Raw genomic sequence first — 24,389 nt, 5'->3', positions numbered from 1 at the left:
GAATTCTCACAGTACTTTACCGGGAAGGTCAAGCAAACTTGAACTCTCTACAATCCATGATCCAGCGAAGTAACTGGATTACAACGCGCCCCTGCATCAGAAGCAGGATGGAGAGCTCGTCCTTTCAGACCCTAAGGTGAGACTTCACGGGGAATCGCAGAAGGGTTTCGTGGAGGGTGAGAAGGGAGTGGGAGGCTTACACATTATCCCGCAGATTGTTAATACTCCCTTTTCACACACAGAAGGATATTTCTGCGAGTCAGACAAGACAGATTTGAGGGTCAGGTCCTGTCCATCTTCCGAGTCCTGCGCTTCACCATAGAAGAGGCAACAGCACTCCAAACCAGGCCTGCGCCTCCGTGGGAGTCAGGTGAGTGTAACAGGATGACCAAGACAACCATCCTACTAGGCAAGGTGACATTGAGATCGCCCAAGTGCAGGGAAGGGGGCAAGAGGATGGGGCCATGTAATACATAAGATAACAGAAAAATAAATAGAGACAATAAATAAAAGTGCAACCAGCTGGTGGCAAGTGCAAGGGTAAGTGCAGACATCAGGTATCAAGGGCTAGTAGGGGCTGTAGAGATACAGACACAGTCCCCGAGTGCAAGGATTGCCAGGGAGCAGTGCAGTGCAACTGGCGGGGGGCAACCTGGGCCCGAGATCAGAGAGTAGCCAGGTAACCAGAGCAGTTTCGGATTCAGCCAGGTGATCAGCAGGGGAGAGGAGGAGAGAAAGGAGAAGCAAAGAGGAAGGTCTTGAGGTGCTTCCGGAGCCGGAGATGGTTCTCCTCAAGTTTCAGAGAGGCAGGGAGGCTGTTCCAGAGGGAGGACCCAGCAGAAGAAATAGAACTGCCAGCAACTTGCTGCTTGGAGAAGCGACCAACCCTGAGGGAGTTGGAGGCAGATGAGCGAAGAGCTCGGGAAGGAAGATATTTAGGAAGATAGAGTTGAAGGTATTGATGTCCTAGGCCCAAGTTCATCTGTGGAGTCCATGTCAAACAAGGTTTTAACTACTTCGACAATGGCCTTCTTAATATCTCTGATAAGAGAGAGGCGAGAGTGCACAGCTTCTTTAATTGGACTTTTCCTTTTAATCTGATAATTCTTAATCCTATGGATTGTATATTTATTAGTGGGGTGCAGCCACTGTCTAGTGCCACCGTGTAGGGCACAGAAAATGAACATGGAGAGAAAAGACCTAGGCATGTATGCCTTCGATGTGGGCCGCACACCCCAGTTTCCCACTTGGGATTTAGTCAGTTTCTTTCTGTTTGCAATAAACTACAAGACACACTTTGATGAATTGTCAAAACATTATATTCTTGATTTAATTTTCAAAATTAGAGCTTCTTCAAACTTATTTTGTACTTCATTGGTTTAAACTCCACCAATGAAGTTATTGCTGAAGAATGAGGCAAAATGTGAAATCCGTATGGCTAATGCATTTCGGAGTTTTCCTTCTTCAGAGCCAGGGTATTACTGTGTTGCACACATTGTAATTATTGCAATATCCACATTCAATAGAACACGCCACATTATCAGATTAGAATTCGACAGTGCACCGTGCGTCAAGAAAAAACAAATTATGCCAAATTAAACAGGGCGCCCACAAGGACAAACAGATGTTTAACAAAAATGCGAGAATAAAGAGAAAAGAAAAAGAAACAGATTCCATCATTACATGTGTTCCTGACATAGCAAAGCATTCCCATACTTTACTTAAAATGATAATGATTATACCTTATAGGTCATGACATTCCACTTTGATAAATCGCATAATTACTTAAATAAATCCTAATTTACGTAATCACATATGTGCTTCAATGAATACCTGCATGGCACCATCTCATTCAATTGAGTGCAGTATAACCTTATTTTCATGCGCAATGTCACCCGTATTGTGCCAAAAGTGATTCTTCACGACATCAAATGCATTATAAAGTCTTTTGCCTATGCTTAGAGTGATGTGCTTTTTGTCACTAACCCGATTGCCAAGATTCGAAATGCACGCGGTCTGTGTGCGTGTTGTTATCTTCAAGAGAACGCTGCCTAGCATGAAGAGAGCAATTCTATTAGCTTCTGCTCTTGTTAATCTTACTAATTCACTTAAAATATCTTGCGATCTTAGTTCACGTATGTCTGTTCAATCTATACGGCTTACCTGGAGTGCAGCTTCAGCGTTCTGCTGTGTCGACTGCGAACGGCGTGTGCTGTTCGCGGTTTGTATGGTTGTCCTTAGCAACGTGAAATAAACAATATGGCCGCACGTACACTTACGTATCGGCCATGTTGGTTGGGGCAATAGGTCTTCATAGTAAATATGCGTGATGCATTTTAGAGCCGTAAGCTATCATTTTATGTAATAAGTTGCCGTTCTGTAGTGTTCGAATTCTAGCAAGTGTAAGTAAAGAATGATGTCATGGAATGTGGCTTTAGGTTACATGTATTGCCACTAGGCTTGCACACTGTCAAAGACAGGTTGTAGATGTGTAATGGCTAGCTAATGCGTAAGGCTGTAAAATAACAAATATTAGGACGAGTATTGCGCTAGAGGTACATGCGTCACGTCTGTGTTCATACTCGTCATAATATTCGTTAGCTTTCTGTGAGGAGGCAGACGTGGTGGGTCCTAAAAGGAAGACGGGACGCCAGCAGGCCACCCAGAAGACCAGTGAAGTCCAAGACAAATTGGGCCACTAGAAATCCACAGGTGTGGGAGCCTCTGTGATCGGGTAAGAGCAGTTGGAGCTGCGAACCAAAGAAAAGCAGCTGCCAGTGTCTGCGGAAGTAAAGCAGAGCTTCCAGCGAATGCAGAGAAGCATCCTAAGTGTGAGCAGGGCTCGCAGTTACCGGAAAGCCAGCCGGCAAAGCAGAGCAAAGTAGCCGCCGGAGAGGAGTGCCGAGGACTGGGGAGTGCAGAGAAATGTCATTCAAAAACCGGGGATCTCCAAGGGGCTATGCACAAGTGAAAAATGCTGTATGAACCAAATAGAATGCCGAATGAAATGACAGATGCATATTGAAATAAACCCAAAGCCACGGTTCACTAAGAATTAAGCAGCAAAGTCAAATCAAATATTGAATACTGAACTGAATGAGAATTTTGTGGTGGGAAAAGCTATAAGCTAATGATAGTTGAAAGTGCACATTTGAGAATCATATACAAAATACGCAGCGTAAGTGTGAAAGAGCATGACAGACAGGTGGGGAATAAATAAGATCACAGCAAAATGAACTTTTTGAAATAATACAGCAGTGCAAGGTCAAAGTCTGGCTTAGGATGTGTAAAACATTGTGGCGAAGCCTAGAGGCTAACCAGAAGTTAAGAGAATATGAAACTGCACATAAATCCAAGAGGCTGACCAGGAGAAACTAAGTGAATGTGAATCTGTACACAGGGGCAAATACAGAAGAACCTGTGTGGACTGAAGAGCCTAGGGTTCCTGGTTGCACAACCTTTGATGGGTGAAACGTGTGGTCTGACAACTGCGCCTAGACCAGGGAACCCTCAATTGTGAAAGCCAAAGACATTGTGAAACAAACCAAGAAGGAGCACTTTAAGTGAACTGTTGATGTAATCCAGAAGGCGGGTCAAGTTGACCTGGAGTTGTGTTGAACATTGAAAGACTGAAGTCAAGTATAAGTTGCTACGTTAAAGTCTTGGGGAAGGGAACCCCAGGACTTGATGAACTGAAATTGCTGTCTTGAGGACAGAGCTCTCAAGACCCCTTGCTTTGGAACTGTGTTGTCTTGAACTTGGGGAAGGGAAGGGAACCCAGAGAATTGTGTGGAACTGTGTTGCCTTGAACTTGGGGAAAGGAACCCCAAGGAGTTATGAAACTGTTTGAACTTGAGAAGTGTAATACTGAGACTTTCGTGGAACTTTCTTGCACTTGGGGAAGGGGAGCTGAAAAGAAACCTAGGAGCTGGAAGAAGCTGAGCACTTTGTGTTGATCACCATTTCTTTTATCATTGACATTCCTTCATATTGTTCAGCTTAAATTGTGAGGGCAAGGATAGGTTTTGGACACACTTTAAAGTTGAACTTTCTTTCCTTAGTTTCGTTCAGGTAGGGAAATCCCACCTTAGCATAGGGCAAGTTAGGCGTTCAACCATCCTGACATTTGAGTTCATAAATCATGTTTTATTTTTAACTTTGAATCTGTTGTCTTTGTCTTGCTACATGATGCCTCCACTATACCCACAGTGAGATGGGCTCTAACTGCTCTCTTGGTGACCCAGTGCCAGAGCGTCAGGGGAGAATAGCCATGCCTCCAGACAATTCCATCTTGCACCAGTGCTCATTCAACACCTCCAGTCTCCCCCACCTTAAGTTTCTGCAAGGCTGCCTCTCTCCGTTATACCCGCACAGGTGCACGTAGCACCACTCCAGTCTCCCCTCTGATGCGAGTCCTGCCTTGTAGTCCTCTCCTCCACTCCACTACTCCCCACTCGCAGCCGGGACTACAGCGTGGGTATTGTGGATGAGCCCATACAACTTATTTTGCTGGTGCTAGCCCGGAGCTCACCCCCACCTCCCACAGCACCCCCAAGATGACTGTGGGGAGGAGACACCCCCCTTCGCTGCACGGCCCAGAAGCTGTGGCGTCGCGTGGGTGCACACGTGGCCTCAGTGCTGGGCCCATTGTCTTCACACTCCCATGCCAGCTATTCAGTTGGCCAGCTCCACAGCCAAACCACCAATCTTCTCCAAATTTGGAAGAGTGTGACATACTGGGTGATCTCGGGGGCACCGGCTCAAATCCACAATTGGGCAGAGGGTTAAAGAGGGTGGGGGGCTCAGGACCCCTTTGCTTCCACAGCTCTGGGTGCAGTGCAGATAAGGCTGCCATACCCTGTGTTACCCTTGGTGGCCTCCTTAACTAGGCTCTTTTAGGCCACAGGCAGGAGCTAAATAGCTCCTAGCTCCCCTCTATTTCGACCACTGCTGGTGATATGTATCCTAGATATGGAGTTTAGTGAAGACAGTAGCATTGTTCATCATGAGTGCCATCTCAGAACTACTGAACAGAAGATGGCTATCAGTATTTATTTCCCAGTTTATAATGTGGCGGCCAACACATAGCCATAGTTTGCTGGAATAGGCTTTCTTTACCAGGATTACTAGACATTGCCATTCTCTATTGCTTCAACTGGTTCTATGGGTCCTTCCTCTTACATATCATGTAAACAGGGCTTTGCAAGCATAACTGGCTGCTGCAGGCACTGGCCTGACCTTGTGTTTCACAGTCAATGTGTTGTGTTGTTGCATTTTGTGGACAACTTCTATATGCATCCCACTGCCTCTGAGAACCCTTCCCTGCAATGACCTCACAGATTTCTTTCTTTTCTCCAGCATGGGGTCTGGCATGGATTCACATGCTCATGAATATTCCCCGTCGTCAGGCTGGGAATCCTCGGTAAAGAAAAAACCAGTATCAGTTTCGTTTCTGATCTGTCTTTCGTAGTAATAACCAATCACTGGTCTCTGCGTCATACTGACCACAGCCAATGACTGCCCTCTACCTAAGCACCGCCTCTGGCAGCCATCTTCAGATTTTTACCGCACGTTCATGTGTTGGGATCCTCGTGCTATTGCTCTCGAGCGTTAGTGCTATTTTTCGCGCTTTTTCACAAAAAACTTCGATTCTTTCGGTCAAAAGAGCCTCAAGCTCCACCGATCCTACATCCGATCAACGGGGACCCGTGTCGGATTCATCTGTGCCCCTCAAGGGTGAAGATTTCGTCGAGCTACGCTTCGGAGGACTCCAGAAGCTTCTCAGGCCCGGTCTCGGAGATGGCCCAGGAGAAGGGAAGCTCGACGCCCGGAAAGCTGTTCAGGGTCTGTCCTGGATGCCAGCTGCAGAACGTCTTCAAGGAGGACGAACACTCTTTCTGCCTTTACTGCCTTCATGAGGACAAGACGCACGTGGAAAAGGACTGTGCGTTTTGCGGCAACATGTCGGAACGGACCATGAAGGACCGCCATCAACGCCTCGCCAACTGGCTGGAGGGTAAGAGCCCGTCTGGCGAGAAGAAGAAGAAATCCGAGCGGTCTTCTAAGACCTTTGAGGGCGCCCCGGCGACGGGGGCCCAACATAAGGCCAAGCACCGCGAGTCCGCTGGCACCGGGAGCGCCGAACGGTCGGGCTCTACGGGCACCAGGCAGGGCGCACCCTCCCCGGCACCATCAACCACGAGCCAACGCTCTGGGTCGGGTAAGAGGAAGGCCGAGCACCCGGCGAAGCTCCTGGAGAGGCCCCGGTCGAGCTCTAAGGCAGAGGAGGAGCGTGGCAGTGCCCCCTCCCTCAAGGATAAGGCGGTGAGCGCACCTAAGGTGGTGAAGGCCTTGATCCATCCGACCAAGCCCTCTATCGAAACGGTCGCGGCGGCCCTGGCTCAGCCTGTGGTGGCTACACCAGTGGTGACGACCTCAGGGCCCAGAATCTCCCTGCCTCCGCGGAGGGAGTCTTCCTTTGTGCCCATCGATAGGACCCCCGTGAAACCCTCCGTGGGGAAGAAGAAGGGGGGGCAGGGCGTCGTCGTAGATTCGGCCTCAACCTCAGAAGAGGAGCTGATCGAGGTCTTAAGCCACGGCCTAGGCGTGGAAGAAGGCCAGCCCGTCGGAATGGACCCCGACGCAGGTGACGACGACGACATCGTCGAGGATACCGACGGGGCCCCTGCTCGCCCGTCGGATTCCCCTCTGCCAGCGCCGCAAGACAACTCGGCGGCCATTTTGTTGGCCATACAGTCCTTATGCTCCGAGATAAGGACGAGGCTACCGTTACCGACGGAGGAACCTCTCCCGTCGGGGGATCCAGAACCGGGACCTTCTGGTGTTCCCCCTACCAAGAAAAGAAGGATCCATCCACCACCTCCTTTTCAACCGTCGCGCCCCGTCCAGCCCTCCTCCCCGTCCACCCGAGGGGATGATACGGGGACTGACACGGCAGCGACGGGTACGGACGACGAGGCATACGACGAGGATTTTCCGTCGTCGCCTCCCACCAGGGCTTCTCCGCCCGACGAGATCGGATCTTTCCACTCCATGATCTCCAGGGCTTCCGAGCTTTTCCAACTCTGCCCTGAGGAGAAGAAAAAGGAAGGCTTCCTTTATCAGCGGCGCGAGGCCAAGAGGAAGACGGTCCTCGCAGTGCCTCTGTTGGACGACATTTGGGATGAGGGCCTTTCCCTCCTCAAGAACCCTTCCACGACGCCAGCTAGAAGAGACCGGTACGAGAAAAAGTACCGGGTCCCGGACACGGCCCCCCTATGCCTCCGGGCGCAGCCTACCCCGGACTCCGTTGTCTCCGCGGCAGCCAGGAAGAAAGCGGGGGGGTTGCGGCCTCCACATCGACTTCCCCGCCGGACGGCGAGGGAAAGAAATTGGATGCTATGGGACGTAGAGTCATCTCGTCGGCAGCGACGACGATTAAAGCGGCCAACGCCTTGGCTATCGTGGCCCGCTACGACAGGGAGCTCTGGTACAAGATAGCTCCCCTGCTGGATTTTCTGCCGGACGACAAGAGGGCGGAGGCCCTGGAGATCCTGCAGGAAGGTGAGGTGGCCTCGGACCATGCCATCACCGTGGCGACGGACATCGCCGACACTGGGTTCCGCCAGCTTGGCAACGGCGTTTGCCTTCGACGTCGTGGATGGCTCAAAGCTACGGACTTTCGGCAGGACGTCCAGACCAGAGTCCTGGACATGCCCTTCGACGGGAACAACCTGTTTGGGAAGACAGTGGACGATTCCCTTCAGGCCATCAAGGCGGATACTGAGACGGCCAGGGCCCTTGGAGTCCTGCAGCAACGACGAACGCCCTTTCGGAGCGGCGGAGGCAAGGGCGCCTCCAAAGGTTCCGGCGGCGGTTTCGCTTCCTACCGTCAAGCGGCCCGCTCGTCGTCGCAAGAGGCCTACAGAGGACGAGGCAAGTCTAGCGGACCCCGCCGTCGTCGCCAAGGAGGTCAAGGCGGCAAGGCCGCGTCCAAGCAGGATTGAACCGGCCGTGGGGTCGGGCCCCCACCGAAGCACCCCGGTGGGAGGCCGGCTGGCGGGCTTCGTCAGCGTGTGGGAGTCCATCTCCACCGACCGTTGGGTGCTGGACGCCCTGGCCCGGGGCCACGCGCTCGAGTTTCAAAGAAGGTGCCCGCGCGTCCCCCCCGTGGCCAGGAAAGAACTTCACGTCCCTCAACTTCTCCTGGAGGTAAAGGCGATGCTCAGAAAGGGCGCCATCGAACTCGTCCCAAAGAGGCTTCGGGGCTCCGGAGTCTACTCGCGATACTTCCTCGTGAAGAAGAAGACGGGAGGATGGCGCCCCATCCTAGACCTGCGACGTCTGAACAAGTTCATCAAGGCGCAGAAGTTCCGGATGGTCACCCTCCAGCACGTCCTGGGTCAGCTGGAGGAAGGAGACTTCCTATCGTCGTTGGATTTGGAGGATGCCTACTTCCACATTCCCATCCTAAAGGGGCACCGAAAATTCCTCAGATTCGTGGTCCAAGGGCGTCATTACCAGTTCAAAGCCCTTCCCTTCGGACTACGGTCGGCACCCAGGGTATTCACCAAGTGCCTCGCACCGGTGGCGGCGCAGCTGCGCCGCGAGGGGATTCACGTCTACCCCTACCTGGACGACTGGCTCATCCGCGCCAAGACGAGGGAGCTCGCCGTGGTCCACACGGCAAGGACCGTCCAACTCCTCACGGACCTGGGATTCTCCGTGAACTACGCCAAATCCCACCTGGTGCCCGCGCAAGTCGCACTGTTTCTGGGAGCGAGGCTCGACACAGTGTCCCTTCTGGCCTCCCCGTCGGAGGAGAGGACCAGGACCATCTTGGGCAAGGTGCAACGGATGTTGGTGGCCGACGCGGCCAAGGTGAGGTCCATCAAGTCCCTCCTCGGGATGATGTCTTCCTGCATCTACCTCATTCCCATGTGCAGGCTCCGGATGCGCCCGTTGCAAGAATTCCTGGATGCGCGCTGGATCCAGACGACGGGCAGCTTCGAGGAAAGGATCAAGCTCGACGAGAGTTTCCGACGAGCGATACGGTGGTGGGGCACCCGCGCGCATCTGACGGCGGGCATGGACTTCCAGACCCCAGCCCACCAGGAGACTGTGACCACGGATGCCTCCCTGGAAGGGTGGGGAGCGCACACCGAAAATCTGCACGCAAGAGGACTCTGGCTCCCGACGGAGAAGTCCCTGCATATCAACGTCCTGGAGCTCCGTGCAGTGTTTTGGGCCCTCAGGTCCTTCCTTCCGTCCCTCAAGGGCAAGGTGGTGAGGATCTTCACCGACAACACCACCACCATGTTTTACATCAGGAAACAGGGCGGAACCAGGTCCCCAGCACTGTCCAAGGAGGCACAGGACCTGTGGCATTGGGCCGTCGCCCAAGGGATTTTTCTGGTGCCGTTTCATCTGGCAGGGATAAAAAACACCATCGCCGACTCACTCAGCAGGGAGCTGCGCTCGTGCCACGAGTGGGAACTACGGCAGGACCTGGTGGATCGCCTCTTCCGACGGTGGGGCACACCCCAGATCGACCTGTTCGCGACGGCGACGAACACCAAGTGCCGGAGGTTCGCCAGCAGGTTTCCCCAGACGAGGAGCATGGGCGATGCTTTCTCGTTCCCCTGGGAGGGCCTGTTCCTCTACGCGTTCCCTCCCTTGCCTCTGCTAATCCGGCTCGTCAACCAGCTCAAGAGGTCACGGTGCAGGATGATCCTCGTCGCACCTGCGTGGCCGATGCAGATATGGTTCCCGGACCTTCTGGACTTGTCAGCGTCCCCGCCGATCAAGCTGCCGGCGGACGCGGATCTACTCTCCAGGGAAGGAGGCGCCATCCTCCACCACGACCCGAAGTCGCTGAACTTGCAGGCCTGGCTCCTGCAGCGCTAGAGTTTGGAGGATACGACATACCGGCCGATTGCAGAGAGGTTCTTGCAAAGGCCAGGGCGTCCTCGACTCTTAAATGCTACGGACACAAATGGAAGAGGTTCTCTGTCTGGTGCCACGCACAGAAGATTAACCCTCTACGGATTACGGCTCCCCAAGTACTGCCGTACCTGCTGACGCTGGCCAAAGCTGGTCTGGCACACGCGTCCATCAAGATTCATCTTGCTGCGATCTCCCGATACACCAGAACCACGGGGCGGACGTCCTTGTGGTCTCATCGTCTGGTGAAGGAGTTCATGAAGGGACTGTTCAGATCGTTCCTGCCGGTGAAGGCTCCGGCCCCGGCGTGGGAGCTCAACGTGGTGCTGACCAAGCTCATGGGACCTCCGTTCGAGCCTCTGCACTCGGCCCCGTTGAAGTTTCTATCGTGGAAAACAGCTTTTCTTGTGGCCATCACCTCCGCACGACGAGTGGGAGAGATCCAGGCCCTTTCCTGCAAGGCCCCGTACTTGACTTTCCACGACACGAGGGTAGTGCTCAGGACGCACCCCTCCTTCATGCCCAAGGTGCCGTCGGACTTCCATCTCAACGAACCCTTGGTGTTGCCTGTGTTCTTCCCGTCGCCTTCGTCGCCGGCTGAGAGGACTTTGCACTCGCTGGATGTGGCTAGAGCGCTGAAGTTCTACGTGGACCGCACAAAGTGTTTTCGGAAGACGTCACAACTCTTTGTGAACTTTGGAACTGTCAATCAGGGGAAGGCTCTCTCGAAGGCTTCCATTTCCAGATGGCTCTCCGGCTGTATCATGTACTGTCACCGGTTGGCAAACCGACCGCTGCCTGGCCGTCCGAGAGCCCATTCCACCAGAGCGATCGCAGCTACCACGGCGTTCCTATCTGGTGTGCCCCTGCTGGACATATGCAGGGCTGCTACGTGGAGGTCGACGCACACCTTCACGAAATTCTACTGCGTCGACCGGGATTCCAGGGAGGAGTCCAGGGTCGGCCAAGCAGTGCTGCGCAACCTGTTCGCCTGAGGTGAGCCTGGTGAGGAGGTAAGATGCTTAATGTTGAGTTGATGTGATGCTTAATGTTGAGCCTTTGCCACCTCCCGTGGTTGTGCATGTGTGTACTGCTATGTATTCTTTATTCATGAGCATGTGAATCCATGCCAGACCCCATGCTGGAGAAGGAACAAGTTACTTACCTGTAACTGTTGTTCTCCAGCATGGGTCTGGCATGGATTCACATGCGAACCCTCCCGCCTACCCCTCTGCGGCTCTTCACTTGGTCATACTGCCACTTCATGTGCTTCCAAATCTGAAGATGGCTGCCAGAGGCGGTGCTTAGGTAGAGGGCAGTCATTGGCTGTGGTCAGTATGACGCAGAGACCAGTGATTGGTTATTACTACGAAAGACAGATCAGAAACGAAACTGATACTGGTTTTTTCTTTACCGAGGATTCCCAGCCTGACGACGGGGAATATTCATGAGCATGTGAATCCATGCCAGACCCATGCTGGAGAACAACAGTTACAGGTAAGTAACTTGTTCCTTTTCAAAATCATCACTTGTTCTGTGCGCAAGGGATCTAATATTAGGAGTGAAGCTGCAGAATGGCTTGGCATCATTCTACATATATAATTATATACCATAAATGAGAAGAACACCTTGCAAACCTGTTACGTGTAAAACAAATGGAGTGGCATTGCCTGCCTGGCCCCCCTCTACTGCTTTCTGCTGGAAAGAGGAGTAGGTGGTGCAAATGGCCACTTTACGTATGGGTCATGATCTTAGTTTGCCCAATGATGCCTGGTTTAGAGAAGGAACTTGACCTTTTCCCAAGTGCATGCTCCTTGATCCTCTGTGTTGCAATGAAAGAATTCAAATGTTGTGGCTTCCATATTTGGCATGCTAAGCGATGTTTGTATAAATAAATAATAGCGACACACAGAACTAAACGTGCAAAACACGCGAGGGTTAATACATGATTCTAGTTTAGCAAATGATCTGCCACGGAGGATACATTCCTAGTCATAAAAGAACACAAGCTGTGTCTAAATGTTACAAAATGTTGATTTACCTGTTACCTCTCAGCTGTGCCATAGCATTATGTTACAAAATGTTGATTTACCTGTTACCTCTCAGCTGTGCCATAGCATTCCAAAGCGTAGCCTTTAGACTCTTGGTCGTAAGAGGCGTGTGCGTCGTTTTGAATCGTGACGCAGTTTACTTCACCGCTCATGTTATTGGAACTGTGTCTAGGTCAGTAAAGTTGATTGATGCTGCAATGGTGTCTGTGTCGTCATACTTACTTTGGTTTATTTCTGTTTCTCTCAAAGAATTTGCACATCTGCCTTCTCTGATGGAGCACTTAACAGACAATTACAAATACTGGAAAGCTTTGGATGAAATGAAGTGCAAGAGCCTGCGGCCGCCGTCCGAGATCAGCAACTGAATGAAAGGAAGAGAATGCGACCTCTGCGCCGTCCCGCCGCACTGTGAATCAATGGCTACTGTATTTACAGAGGGAAGCACGCGACCTTTCCTCCCGTGGCATGAGGCCGACACGTGGCATTCAAATTCACCACACTTCTTCTTTTCCCTGTGGTCAACGGAGACATTTGACACTTTTTGGGGGGCAGAAAGGGTAATTTTAGGAGAAACTGAGAATCGCCTCAATATTTATGTGCGTCACATTCATTACCAGAGTACAGTATGGTAACTAATGAAGGAATGCACGCAGTATGAACGTAAAGCCATCACCAAAATAATGGAAAACACACATTCGGTTTCTCCCCGATTTTAAATGTACTCACTGTTGGATTATAAGAGATTGGCCAGGTAGGTCCAACTGCACTATAGGAGAATAACACTCAAAACCTGTTACATATATTTGTTTTAGAGAGAGGGCGTATGTGTGTAGGCGTGTATGTATGTGTGCGTGTGTGTGCATATAATGGACAATGTTCTATAGTGAAAGTCAGCGCTTTGGTGAGATGACACAGTATAAACCACAAAGCTGAAGATGGCATTACAGGGCTTTAATATACATTAATTTTATATGAAAACATTTGGTAGACACCACCAATCAATCAATAACCACGAATTATGGTAAATAATTCACAGACATGATGCAATTGCAAATGACAGCCACTATCACATAATAATATTACATTTTATGTGGCACTGCACACCTGATTCCTCCTGCTTCCAATCGCGATTATAACAGATGTTATGATTACCAAATTTAATGATACACAATTTATTGACTTCAAAAGGAGGAGCTAAATGTGCCTGCTGGGATTTAAGCTGTGGTGCAGTTAAGGGGTACGTAAACCACATATATGGACCATTTGGCCAGTGAAAATGAGGTCACAGCCGAGGTTGGTGGTTGTATATGCTCCTTGTGACATGCAGTATTTAATTTATGAAACTTCTTTAATTGGAGAAATATGCTTGCACTTTTCACATATAAGATATATTTTGAATAGTGCAATGCTTTGAAAGTCATTAAGTACAGTGCTCTTTTTTTTTATAAGGCATAATGAACTGCATATGCCCTGAGACATAACATGACACTATGGACCACATCACGAGTTGGGCGATATCCTGGCAGTATTCCTGCCGGGATACCACCTGTGCTAATAGCGCTACCGCCAACGCTATTAGCGCCGGATCACAGGTTTGCCAGAATGGGAATTCCCCATTGGGCCCATTCAGGAATTCCCCATTCCCCATTGGACCTAATGGGGAATTTTCAGCCCAACTACCGCGTGCGGTATTACCGCGCAGTAATTGCACTAAAAATCAGCAGATTTGTGGTGGATTTATCTGCCAGCACAGAGCTGGGGGTAAAAACCTGCCAAACCTGTGATTGGCAGACCGTTAAATGCGGCTGTAATAGCGTTACCACTGTATTTAAGGGTTCTCCAGCATGGGGTCTGGCATGGATTCACATGCTCATGAATATTCCCCGTCGTCAGGCTGGGAATCCTCGGTAAAGAAAAAACCAGTATCAGTTTCGTTTCTGATCTGTCTTTCGTAGTAATAACCAATCACTGGTCTCTGCGTCATACTGACCACAGCCAATGACTGCCCTCTACCTAAGCACCGCCTCTGGCAGCCATCTTCAGATTTTTACCGCACGTTCATGTGTTGGGATCCTCGTGCTATTGCTCTCGAGCGTTAGTGCTATTTTTCGCGCTTTTTCACAAAAAAACTTCGATTCTTTCGGTCAAAAGAGCCTCAAGCTCCACCGATCCTACATCCGATCAACGGGGACCCGTGTCGGATTCATCTGTGCCCCTCAAGGGTGAAGATTTCGTCGAGCTACGCTTCGGAGGACTCCAGAAGCTTCTCAGGCCCGGTCTCGGAGATGGCCCAGGAGAAGGGAAGCTCGACGCCCGGAAAGCTGTTCAGGGTCTGCCCTGGATGCCAGCTGCAGAACGTCTTCAAGGAGGACGAACACTCTTTCTGCCTTTACTGCCTTCATGAGGACAAGACGCACGTGGAAAAGGACTGTGCGTTTTGCGGCAACATGTCGGAACGGACCATGAAGGACCGCCATCAACGTCTCGCCAACTGGCTGGAGGGTAAGAGCCCGTCTGGCGAGAAGAAGAAGAAATCCGAGCGGTCTTCTAAGACCTTTGAGGGCGCCCCGGCGACGGGGGCCCAACATAAGGCCAAGCACCGCGAGTCCGCTGGCACCGGGAGCGCCGAACGGTCGGGCTCTACGGGCGCCAGGCAGGGCGCACCCTCCCCGGCACCATCAACCACGAGCCAACGCTCTGGGTCGGGTAAGAGGAAGGCCGAGCACCCGGCCAAGCTCCTGGAGAGGCCCCGGTCGAGCTCTAAGGCAGAGGAGGAGCGTGGCAGTGCCCCCTCCCTCAAGGATAAGGCGGTGAGCGCACCTAAGGTGGTGAAGGCCTTGATCCATCCGACCAAGCCCTCTATCGAAACGGTCGCGGCGGCCCTGGCTCAGCCTGCGGTGGCTACACCAGTGGTGACGACCTCAGGGCCCAGAATCTCCCTGCCTCCGCGGAGGGAGTCTTCCTTTGTGCCCATCGATAGGACCCCCGTGAAACCCTCCGTGGGGAAGAAGAAGGGGGGGCAGGGCGTCGTCGTAGATTCGGCCTCAACCTCAGAAGAGGAGCTGATCGAGGTCTTAAGCCACGGCCTAGGCGTGGAAGAAGGCCAGCCCGTCGGAATGGACCCCGACGCAGGTGACGACGACGACTGCGTCGAGGATACCGACGGGGCCCCTGCTCGCCCGTCGGATTCCTCTCTGCCAGCGCCGCAAGACAACTCGGCGGCCATTTTGTTGGCCATACAGTCCTTATGCTCCGAGATAAGGACGAGGCTACCGTTACCGACGGAGGAACCTCTCCCGTCGGGGGATCCAGAACCGGGACCTTCTGGTGTTCCCCCTACCAAGAAAAGAAGGATCCATCCACCACCTCCTTTTCAACCGTCGCGCCCCGTCCAGCCCTCCTCCCCGTCCACCCGAGGGGATGATACGGGGACTGACACGGCAGCGACGGGTACGGACGACGAGGCATACGACGAGGATTTTCCGTCGTCGCCTCCCACCAGGGCTTCTCCGCCCGACGAGATCGGATCTTTCCACTCCATGATCTCCAGGGCTTCCGAGCTTTTCCAACTCTGCCCTGAGGAGAAGAAAAAGGAAGGCTTCCTTTATCAGCGGCGCGAGGCCAAGAGGAAGACGGTCCTCGCAGTGCCTCTGTTGGACGACATTTGGGATGAGGGCCTTTCCCTCCTCAAGAACCCTTCCACGACGCCAGCTAGAAGAGACCGGTACGAGAAAAAGTACCGGGTCCCGGACACGGCCCCCCTATGCCTCCGGGCGCAGCCTACCCCGGACTCCGTCGTCTCCGCGGCAGCCAGGAAGAAAGCGGGGGGGGGGTGCGGCCTCCACATCGACTTCCCCGCCGGACGGCGAGGGAAAGAAATTGGATGCTATGGGACGTAGAGTCATCTCGTCGGCAGCGACGACGATTAAAGCGGCCAACGCCTTGGCTATCGTGGCCCGCTACGACAGGGAGCTCTGGTACAAGATAGCTCCCCTGCTGGATTTTCTGCCGGACGACAAGAGGGCGGAGGCCCTGGAGATCCTGCAGGAAGGTGAGGTGGCCTCGGACCACGCCATCACCGTGGCGACGGACATCGCCGACACTGGGTTCCGCCAGCTTGGCAACGGCGTTTGCCTTCGACGTCGTGGATGGCTCAAAGCTACGGACTTTCGGCAGGACGTCCAGACCAGAGTCCTGGACATGCCCTTCGACGGGAACAACCTGTTTGGGAAGACAGTGGACGATTCCCTTCAGGCCATCAAGGCGGATACTGAGACGGCCAGGGCCCTTGGAGTCCTGCAGCAACGACGAACGCCCTTTCGGAGCGGCGGAGGCAAGGGCGCCTCCAAAGGTTCCGGCGGCGGTTTCGCTTCCTACCGTCAAGCGGCCCGCTCGTCGTCGCAAGAGGCCTACAGAGGACGAGGCAAGTCTAGCGGACCCCGCCGTCGTCGCCAAGGAGGTCAAGGCGGCAAGGCCGCGTCCAAGCAGGATTGAACCGGCCGTGGGGTCGGGCCCCCACCGAAGCACCCCGGTGGGAGGCCGGCTGGCGGGCTTCGTCAGCGTGTGGGAGTCCATCTCCACCGACCGTTGGGTGCTGGATGCCCTGGCCCGGGGCCACGCGCTCGAGTTTCAAAGAAGGTGCCCGCGCGTCCCCCCCGTGGCCAGGAAAGAACTTCACGTCCCTCAACTTCTCCTGGAGGTAAAGGCGATGCTCAGAAAGGGCGCCATCGAACTCGTCCCAAAGAGGCTTCGGGGCTCCGGAGTCTACTCGCGATACTTCCTCGTGAAGAAGAAGACGGGAGGATGGCGCCCCATCCTAGACCTGCGACGTCTGAACAAGTTCATCAAGGCGCAGAAGTTCCGGATGGTCACCCTCCAGCACGTCCTGGGTCAGCTGGAGGAAGGAGACTTCCTATCGTCGTTGGATTTGGAGGATGCCTACTTCCACATTCCCATCCTAAAGGGGCACCGAAAATTCCTCAGATTCGTGGTCCAAGGGCGTCATTACCAGTTCAAAGCCCTTCCCTTCGGACTACGGTCGGCACCCAGGGTATTCACCAAGTGCCTCGCACCGGTGGCGGCGCAGCTGCGCCGCGAGGGGATTCACGTCTACCCCTACCTGGACGACTGGCTCATCCGCGCCAAGACGAGGGAGCTCGCCGTGGTCCACACGGCAAGGACCGTCCAACTCCTCACGGACCTGGGATTCTCCGTGAACTACGCCAAATCCCACCTGGTGCCCGCGCAAGTCGCACTGTTTCTGGGAGCGAGGCTCGACACAGTGTCCCTTCTGGCCTCCCCGTCGGAGGAGAGGACCAGGACCATCTTGGGCAAGGTGCAACGGATGTTGGTGGCCGACGCGGCCAAGGTGAGGTCCATCAAGTCCCTCCTCGGGATGATGTCTTCCTGCATCTACCTCATTCCCATGTGCAGGCTCCGGATGCGCCCGTTGCAAGAATTCCTGGATGCGCGCTGGATCCAGACGACGGGCAGCTTCGAGGAAAGGATCAAGCTCGACGAGAGTTTCCGACGAGCGATACGGTGGTGGGGCACCCGCGCGCATCTGACGGCGGGCATGGACTTCCAGACCCCAGCCCACCAGGAGACTGTGACCACGGATGCCTCCCTGGAAGGGTGGGGAGCGCACACCGAAAATCTGCACGCAAGAGGACTCTGGCTCCCGACGGAGAAGTCCCTGCATATCAACGTCCTGGAGCTCCGTGCAGTGTTTTGGGCCCTCAGGTCCTTCCTTCCGTCCCTCAAGGGCAAGGTGGTGAGGATCTTCACCGACAACACCACCACCATGTTTTACATCAGGAAACAGGGCGGAACCAGGTCCCCAGCGCTGTCCAAGGAGGCGCAGGACCTGTGGCATTGGGCCGTCGCCCAAGGGATTTTTCTGGTGCCGTTTCATCTGGCAGGGATAAAAAACACCATCGCCGACTCACTCAGCAGGGAGCTGCGCTCGTGCCACGAGTGGGAACTACGGCAGGATCTGGTGGATCGCCTCTTCCGACGGTGGGGCACACCCCAGATCGACCTGTTCGCGACGGCGACGAACACCAAGTGCCGGAGGTTCGCCAGCAGGTTTCCCCAGACGAGGAGCATGGGCGATGCTTTCTCGTTCCCCTGGGAGGGCCTGTTCCTCTACGCGTTCCCTCCCTTGCCTCTGCTAATCCGGCTCGTCAACCAGCTCAAGAGGTCACGGTGCAGGATGATCCTCGTCGCACCTGCGTGGCCGAGGCAGATATGGTTCCCGGACCTTCTGGACTTGTCAGCGTCCCCGCCGATCAAGCTGCCGGCGGACGCGGATCTACTCTCCAGGGAAGGAGGCGCCATCCTCCACCACGACCCGAAGTCGCTGAACTTGCAGGCCTGGCTCCTGCAGCGCTAGAGTTTGGAGGATACGACATACCGGCCGATTGCAGAGAGGTTCTTGCAAAGGCCAGGGCGTCCTCGACTCTTAAATGCTACGGACACAAATGGAAGAGGTTCTCTGTCTGGTGCCACGCACAGAAGATTAACCCTCTACGGATTACGGCTCCCCAAGTACTGCCGTACCTGCTGACGCTGGCCAAAGCTGGTCTGGCACACGCGTCCATCAAGATTCATCTTGCTGCGATCTCCCGATACACCAGAACCATGGGGCGGACGTCCTTGTGGTCTCATCGTCTGGTGAAGGAGTTCATGAAGGGACTGTTCAGATCGTTCCCGCCGGTGAAGGCTCCGGCCCCGGCGTGGGAGCTCAACGTGGTGCTGACCAAGCTCATGGGACCTCCGTTCGAGCCTCTGCACTCGGCCCCGTTGAAGTTTCTATCGTGGAAAACAGCTTTTCTTGTGGCCATCACCTCCGCACGACGAGTGGGAGAGATCCAGGCCCTTTCCTGCAAGGCTCCGTACTTGGCTTTCCACGACACGAGGGTAGTGCTCAGGACGCACCCCTCCTTCATGCCCAAGGTGCCGTCGGACTTCCATCTCAACGAACCCTTGGTGTTGCCTGTGTTCTTCCCGTCGCCTTCGTCGCCGGCTGAGAGGACTTTGCACTCGCTGGATGTGGCTAGAGCGCTGAAGTTCTACGTGGACCGCACAAAGTGTTTTCGGAAGACGTCACAACTCTTTGTGAACTTTGGACCTGTCAATCAGGGGAAGGCTCTCTCGAAGGCTTCCATTTCCAGATGGCTCTCCGGCTGTATCATGTACTGTCACCGGTTGGCAAACCGACCGCTGCCTGGCCGTCCGAGAGCCCATTCCACCAGAGCGATCGCAGCTACCACGGCGTTCCTATCTGGTGTGCCCCTGCTGGACATATGCAGGGCTGCTACGTGGAGGTCGACGCACACCTTCACGAAATTCTACTGCGTCGACCGGGATTCCAGGGAGGAGTCCAGGGTCGGCCAAGCAGTGCTGCGCAACCTGTTCGCCTGAGGTGAGCCTGGTGAGGAGGTAAGATGCTTAATGTTGAGTTGATGTGATGCTTAATGTTGAGCCTTTGCCACCTCCCGTGGTTGTGCATGTGTGTACTGCTATGTATTCTTTATTCATGAGCATGTGAATCCATGCCAGACCCCATGCTGGAGAAGGAACAAGTTACTTACCTGTAACTGTTGTTCTCCAGCATGGGTCTGGCATGGATTCACATGCGAACCCTCCCGCCTACCCCTCTGCGGCTCTTCACTTGGTCATACTGCCACTTCACGTGCTTCCAAATCTGAAGATGGCTGCCAGAGGCGGTGCTTAGGTAGAGGGCAGTCATTGGCTGTGGTCAGTATGACGCAGAGACCAGTGATTGGTTATTACTACGAAAGACAGATCAGAAACGAAACTGATACTGGTTTTTTCTTTACCGAGGATTCCCAGCCTGACGACGGGGAATATTCATGAGCATGTGAATCCATGCCAGACCCATGCTGGAGAACAACAGTTACAGGTAAGTAACTTGTTCCTTACTGCCAAACTAGTGTTGATTACTATGCTATACCAACAACAGTAGCAGCTGGTGAATGTTTCCTTGGGAAGGGCATTCATATTTCCCACCTATGTGTGCGATCAACCACACGAGTCCCATCGTACTCCACCCCTAGGTACTATTTTAATTAATTGCCTAAAATTGAGCACTTTTACGGCAGAGTTTTTATGAAAACCTGGTAAAAAGCCATAAAATGTACAAACTTTTTGGAAGGGTAACACATTAACCAATCGACGCCAGGTGACCAACAAGTATAAAAGCTTTTGCCAACACATCCTCATGATGCCTTTTCTCCAGAATCTTTGCCAGTATGGACAGTTTCATGCTGGCTGCACCCATAATGCACTAATGGCTCTGTAAGAAGACATGTCCATGCTGGCCATCCAAATGTAGCCAGCATTTTCCATGTAAGAACACTCATGTTAGATTTGCACTTAATGCACTAATGACCCTGTAACTCAATGTCCAGGTGGACTTCAAAGATTCCCTTATTGTGCCTGTACCTCATCCTTCTCCAAGCCGCCCCGCGGTCCATATTCTCACTGCACTCCTACGCAAACCCTCATGCGCTTACACCCTGTACTCATTCACATGTGTGCAGCTACAGAGACACAGCAGCATGCTTGCACACATGCATACATATGCACACCCATAACAAAAACAAAAAATAAAAGGTACCTGCTCCTTTCCGCCTCAGTTCCGCTTCCACCATCATACACCGATCCAAGAAGCCTGCCCTGCACGTAGTTGACCGGCCAAATCTGCTGTCAATCAGCTAGGCCATTGTTGCAACGTTGGCGCACAGGTTAATAGAGGCAGTGGACATGACCAGCAACTTTATTGCAGAAAATAGAGGAAATGATGGTTGTTCTCGCAGGACACACCCCTACTGAGTGTGGCCCCTCCACCATCAGGCCCGGCAGCCGCCACCAGGCCATGAAGCCGGTCTGCAGCAGAGCGACACGCTTGCACTGGTTCAAAGATAGACCTATTAGATTCACATCCAAACGTACGTCTTTAGGCCTAGCAGAAAAAAAGGGGGCTGGCGCACTTGCACCGAAATAAAGGCGCCACTGCACGCACGCACAACACGCACAACACACACACACACACACACAAGGATATTTGGGAACTGTAATGACTTTGTTTTTTTGCCTTGAAAGCCTGCTAAATCTGAAGGCCGATACCACTGGTGTATGAACGATGTTGGGATATATGCCACTTGCAGCAGGTTAGGAAATTGTACTTTTTTTACCAGGAACTTTGTACCGGTTACATTTTCAAATTCGTGTGTACATTTTAAATCGATGATTTTAAAGCCTAGGTTACAGTTGGTGGAAAAGATGTCCTCCTGAACACCTCCCCATTCTCTATTTTCTGCAACACACTGAGCAGGTTCCAGGAGAGTACTGGACAGCGGGGCCTTCACTTTAACCAGATTTCCAGCAGCCAAGTAAAAAGTTCTGCACCACCATGAACTGAGTGGGACTTGTGCGATTTCGAGGTTGTCTGATATGTACCTCAAATTTGACAGACAACAAGGATATTTTCTCAGGTATCAGCGCCCCTTTTTGTACAGTTGTGTATGTGCAGGGATTTAAAAATCGTCCCTGCAATTCGAATTATTTCAGAGGCATTTATCAAGGCTCTACGTGGTCATTAACACAGAAAGGGATACCTGAGCGCAAGTGTTGACTAAGGTGGTTTCACACACACACAGAAGAGCATATGACGATTAAAGGACTTCACAATACAATTTCAGTCAAAAGATAATTTGTAATATGGGCAATTTGTCACAATACCCCAGAGAAATCCAAGGCATTATCATAACCTTACTATTTTATTGTCTATTTTGAGGCGATATGCCCCGAGGCGGAAGGCCAACCCTGTCTGTAACGGATCGCTGCCCAAGTTAAGGGCCAGAGCGAAGCAAGGGTCCATTCATGAGGGTGGCCGTGCCGTTACGAGGAGGTCTAGCCAACAGCCCCGGGGCATATCGCCATTAGCACCCGTGTAGTTGACTACACGGGTGCTAATGGTATCTTAAAAAAGAAAACATACCATTATCCCACGGCTCGGCTCCGCATAGTGCTGCTTGTCAGTGAAGTCCCTTTTCAATGTTGATGATTCTGACGTCATTAACATGAAAACAAACTTCACTGACAAGCAGCGCTGCGCAACGCCAGGCCGCGGGATAAAGGAATGCTTTTTTAAGACACCATTAGCACCTCTGTAGGAAAATACACGGGTGCTAAGTGGTGAAGGGGAAATTCCATTTGAACAAACAAAGGTTAAACTTTTATCGTACAAAACAGCCTTATATCCTTCAGATCCTGTCAACCTTCAAATCCCTGCATTTTGAATGAAATCAGTGGCTGTGATTGCCTTCTCAGTAGTGTCCCCTGCCTCTGGGACGCCCTCCCTTTGGCCTAGAGAAAGGACTGTTCAGTTCAGCACTTGAGACCTGGCTCTGCCCCAATTAATCTACCTCTAATAGAGGCCAGAACACTCCCAGTGATAAGTGACCCATGGCTACTGGCGCGCTCTATAACACCCTCTCAAAATCAATAAATCAAATGCACAGTGGACATGGGCAATTATCAACACTTGCTGTAGGTTCTAGACCTCGGTATCTGCTGCGCGACAGCAAGATCTATCCGAAAGGATTGGTTCTCTTGCTATCTCCCCCAAAAGGCACCTTGCTGACAAATATCAGTAGGGTTACCTTACCCAGACATGACCACTTCAAGACAGAGTTTGAACTTGCACAATATTCAGGGCATACAATTACACATTTTGCACTTTGCATTAGTTCAAGCGTAAATCTTTTGTACATGTGCCTTCCAGGGGTCTATGTGATCAATGCGCCGCCGATAATGTCGACTAAGAAAATGCCGGCTTCCGTTATGATGCGGCGCAGTGATCACATCCATCACTTTTGCCCATGTCTCCATCCCCTCCCTACACCTTTTCAGTGGCACACTTCTATGTGTGCCTCTGACTCCTCTCTGTCCCTGCGACGTCAGTTCCCTTCCACGAACGTGGCTCTCAACTGGTGCCGCAGGGTCCTTTTTTTAACGTTTTAACAACTCCGCTCCCCTTATTCATTGTAATGTGAGTCCGAATTTGTGTTCAGTGAAAAGACCTGTATGAGGTATGGGCGACATTTTTTAGTCGCAGTTTTGGTCCGATACCCCTTCCCGAGGACAAAAAGTGCAGCATCAAAAGGGAACTATGGGAAATAGGAACATTTTGGGGTCTCCTCCTAGCAGTTGTTAAAAAGAAGTCGAGGAACTTACAGTAATGTTCTTAAGTGTGGGTGAGCTCTGCTTTCGGGGGTTCCTTTGGATGTTTTCCATCTGCCTTCATCATGAGAAAAAAAAGAATTGAACAAAACTGCACCATTACACTTCTTTTTTCCAAGACATGTAGTTTTGGCGTTTTGATGCCTTCACCACAGTCCATCAAAAATGTGCCGCTCTTTGCGCAGGCTCTGCACTTACTCCTCCAACTCCTTTTAAGTTACCATAAAATGCACTGTTACACGTGCATGAGCCACAATCAGTAACATGATTAGGGTAGTTATTAATCGCAGACCTAGTGCCGGGAAGCAAGGGAGCGCTTAGAAAGCAGACGCCGATAGGTTATCACCGTAGAAATGGCACGGAGACTCTCAAAAGCAGCAACAAGGCATTCTTCTTATGCAACCTGTAGCACGCGGGTCACAGAATCAAAATCAGATTTCACTGTAAGGTTGTATTTGAAGAAAGGAAACTGTCCATGGGATCAAGCAATTAACAGGCAGCCGCGTCAGGTGGTCGTTTAGTGGTGGAATGAGAACACGCAGCTTGCATTGGTCCCCTCACAGTTTCCATAGGTTCTGCTTCGCTGTATATCGAAATCTAGAAATACACTAAAGTGGCGTTGGTCATTACAGTGCTTGTATATTTCTTCACATAGAGACAAAGGTCAAGCATCATCACACTTAATAAATAAGGTCCTCTGCTGTACTCAGCATATTCTGCTTTTAAAAGTTGGGCAGCAGAATGGGTTCCATGTGTTAAAATGGCTGCCAAAAATGTCCGTTTACAAAAATAATCGCAGCAAAAATGCTGTGGTTTTGCCGCCACAATCATGTAAAGGATGCGGGAGACACCCCAATCCCCCCCCCCCCGCAACCCCCAGACCCATTATACCACTTAAGGGCAGCGGAGGACACCCATACTACCCTCGCTCCCCTTTATGATGGGGTACACCTTTACCGGGTCAAACCACACCATTTTTGCAGCGATTTTTTGTAATGGCAACACTTTTGTTGCGATTTTATTACTGCATGCCACAGAATGGGCATACCAGCTTGGGCTAAACAATAGAATAGTTTAAAAGAGTATATGGTGTAGCTTGCAAACTGTGGCTAGCTCGGGCACACC

The 24,389-nt window shown here is 52.2% G+C and overlaps 1 protein-coding gene across 2 annotated transcripts in view; it reads left to right on the top strand.

Annotated features, from left to right (window-relative positions):
• PDE8B (phosphodiesterase 8B) overlaps nucleotides 1-13,872 on the top strand; it is a 1,197,077-nt gene extending 1,183,205 nt beyond the window's left edge. For both annotated transcript variants that reach the window (XM_069627430.1, XM_069627431.1), the window contains one exon: nucleotides 12,243-13,872. In XM_069627430.1, the coding sequence (XP_069483531.1) occupies nucleotides 12,243-12,358 (116 nt within the window). In that variant the 3' untranslated portion in view covers nucleotides 12,359-13,872. The remainder of the gene's footprint in view (nucleotides 1-12,242) is intronic.
• Nucleotides 13,873-24,389: the final 10,517 nt, after the last annotated feature.

Source organism: Ambystoma mexicanum, chromosome 6p (genome assembly GCF_040938575.1).
Source record: "Ambystoma mexicanum isolate Mex_15411 chromosome 6p, UKY_AmexF1_1, whole genome shotgun sequence".
Lineage (NCBI taxonomy): Eukaryota > Metazoa > Chordata > Amphibia > Caudata > Ambystomatidae > Ambystoma > Ambystoma mexicanum.
This window is presented reverse-complemented; position numbering and strand designations above follow the sequence as displayed.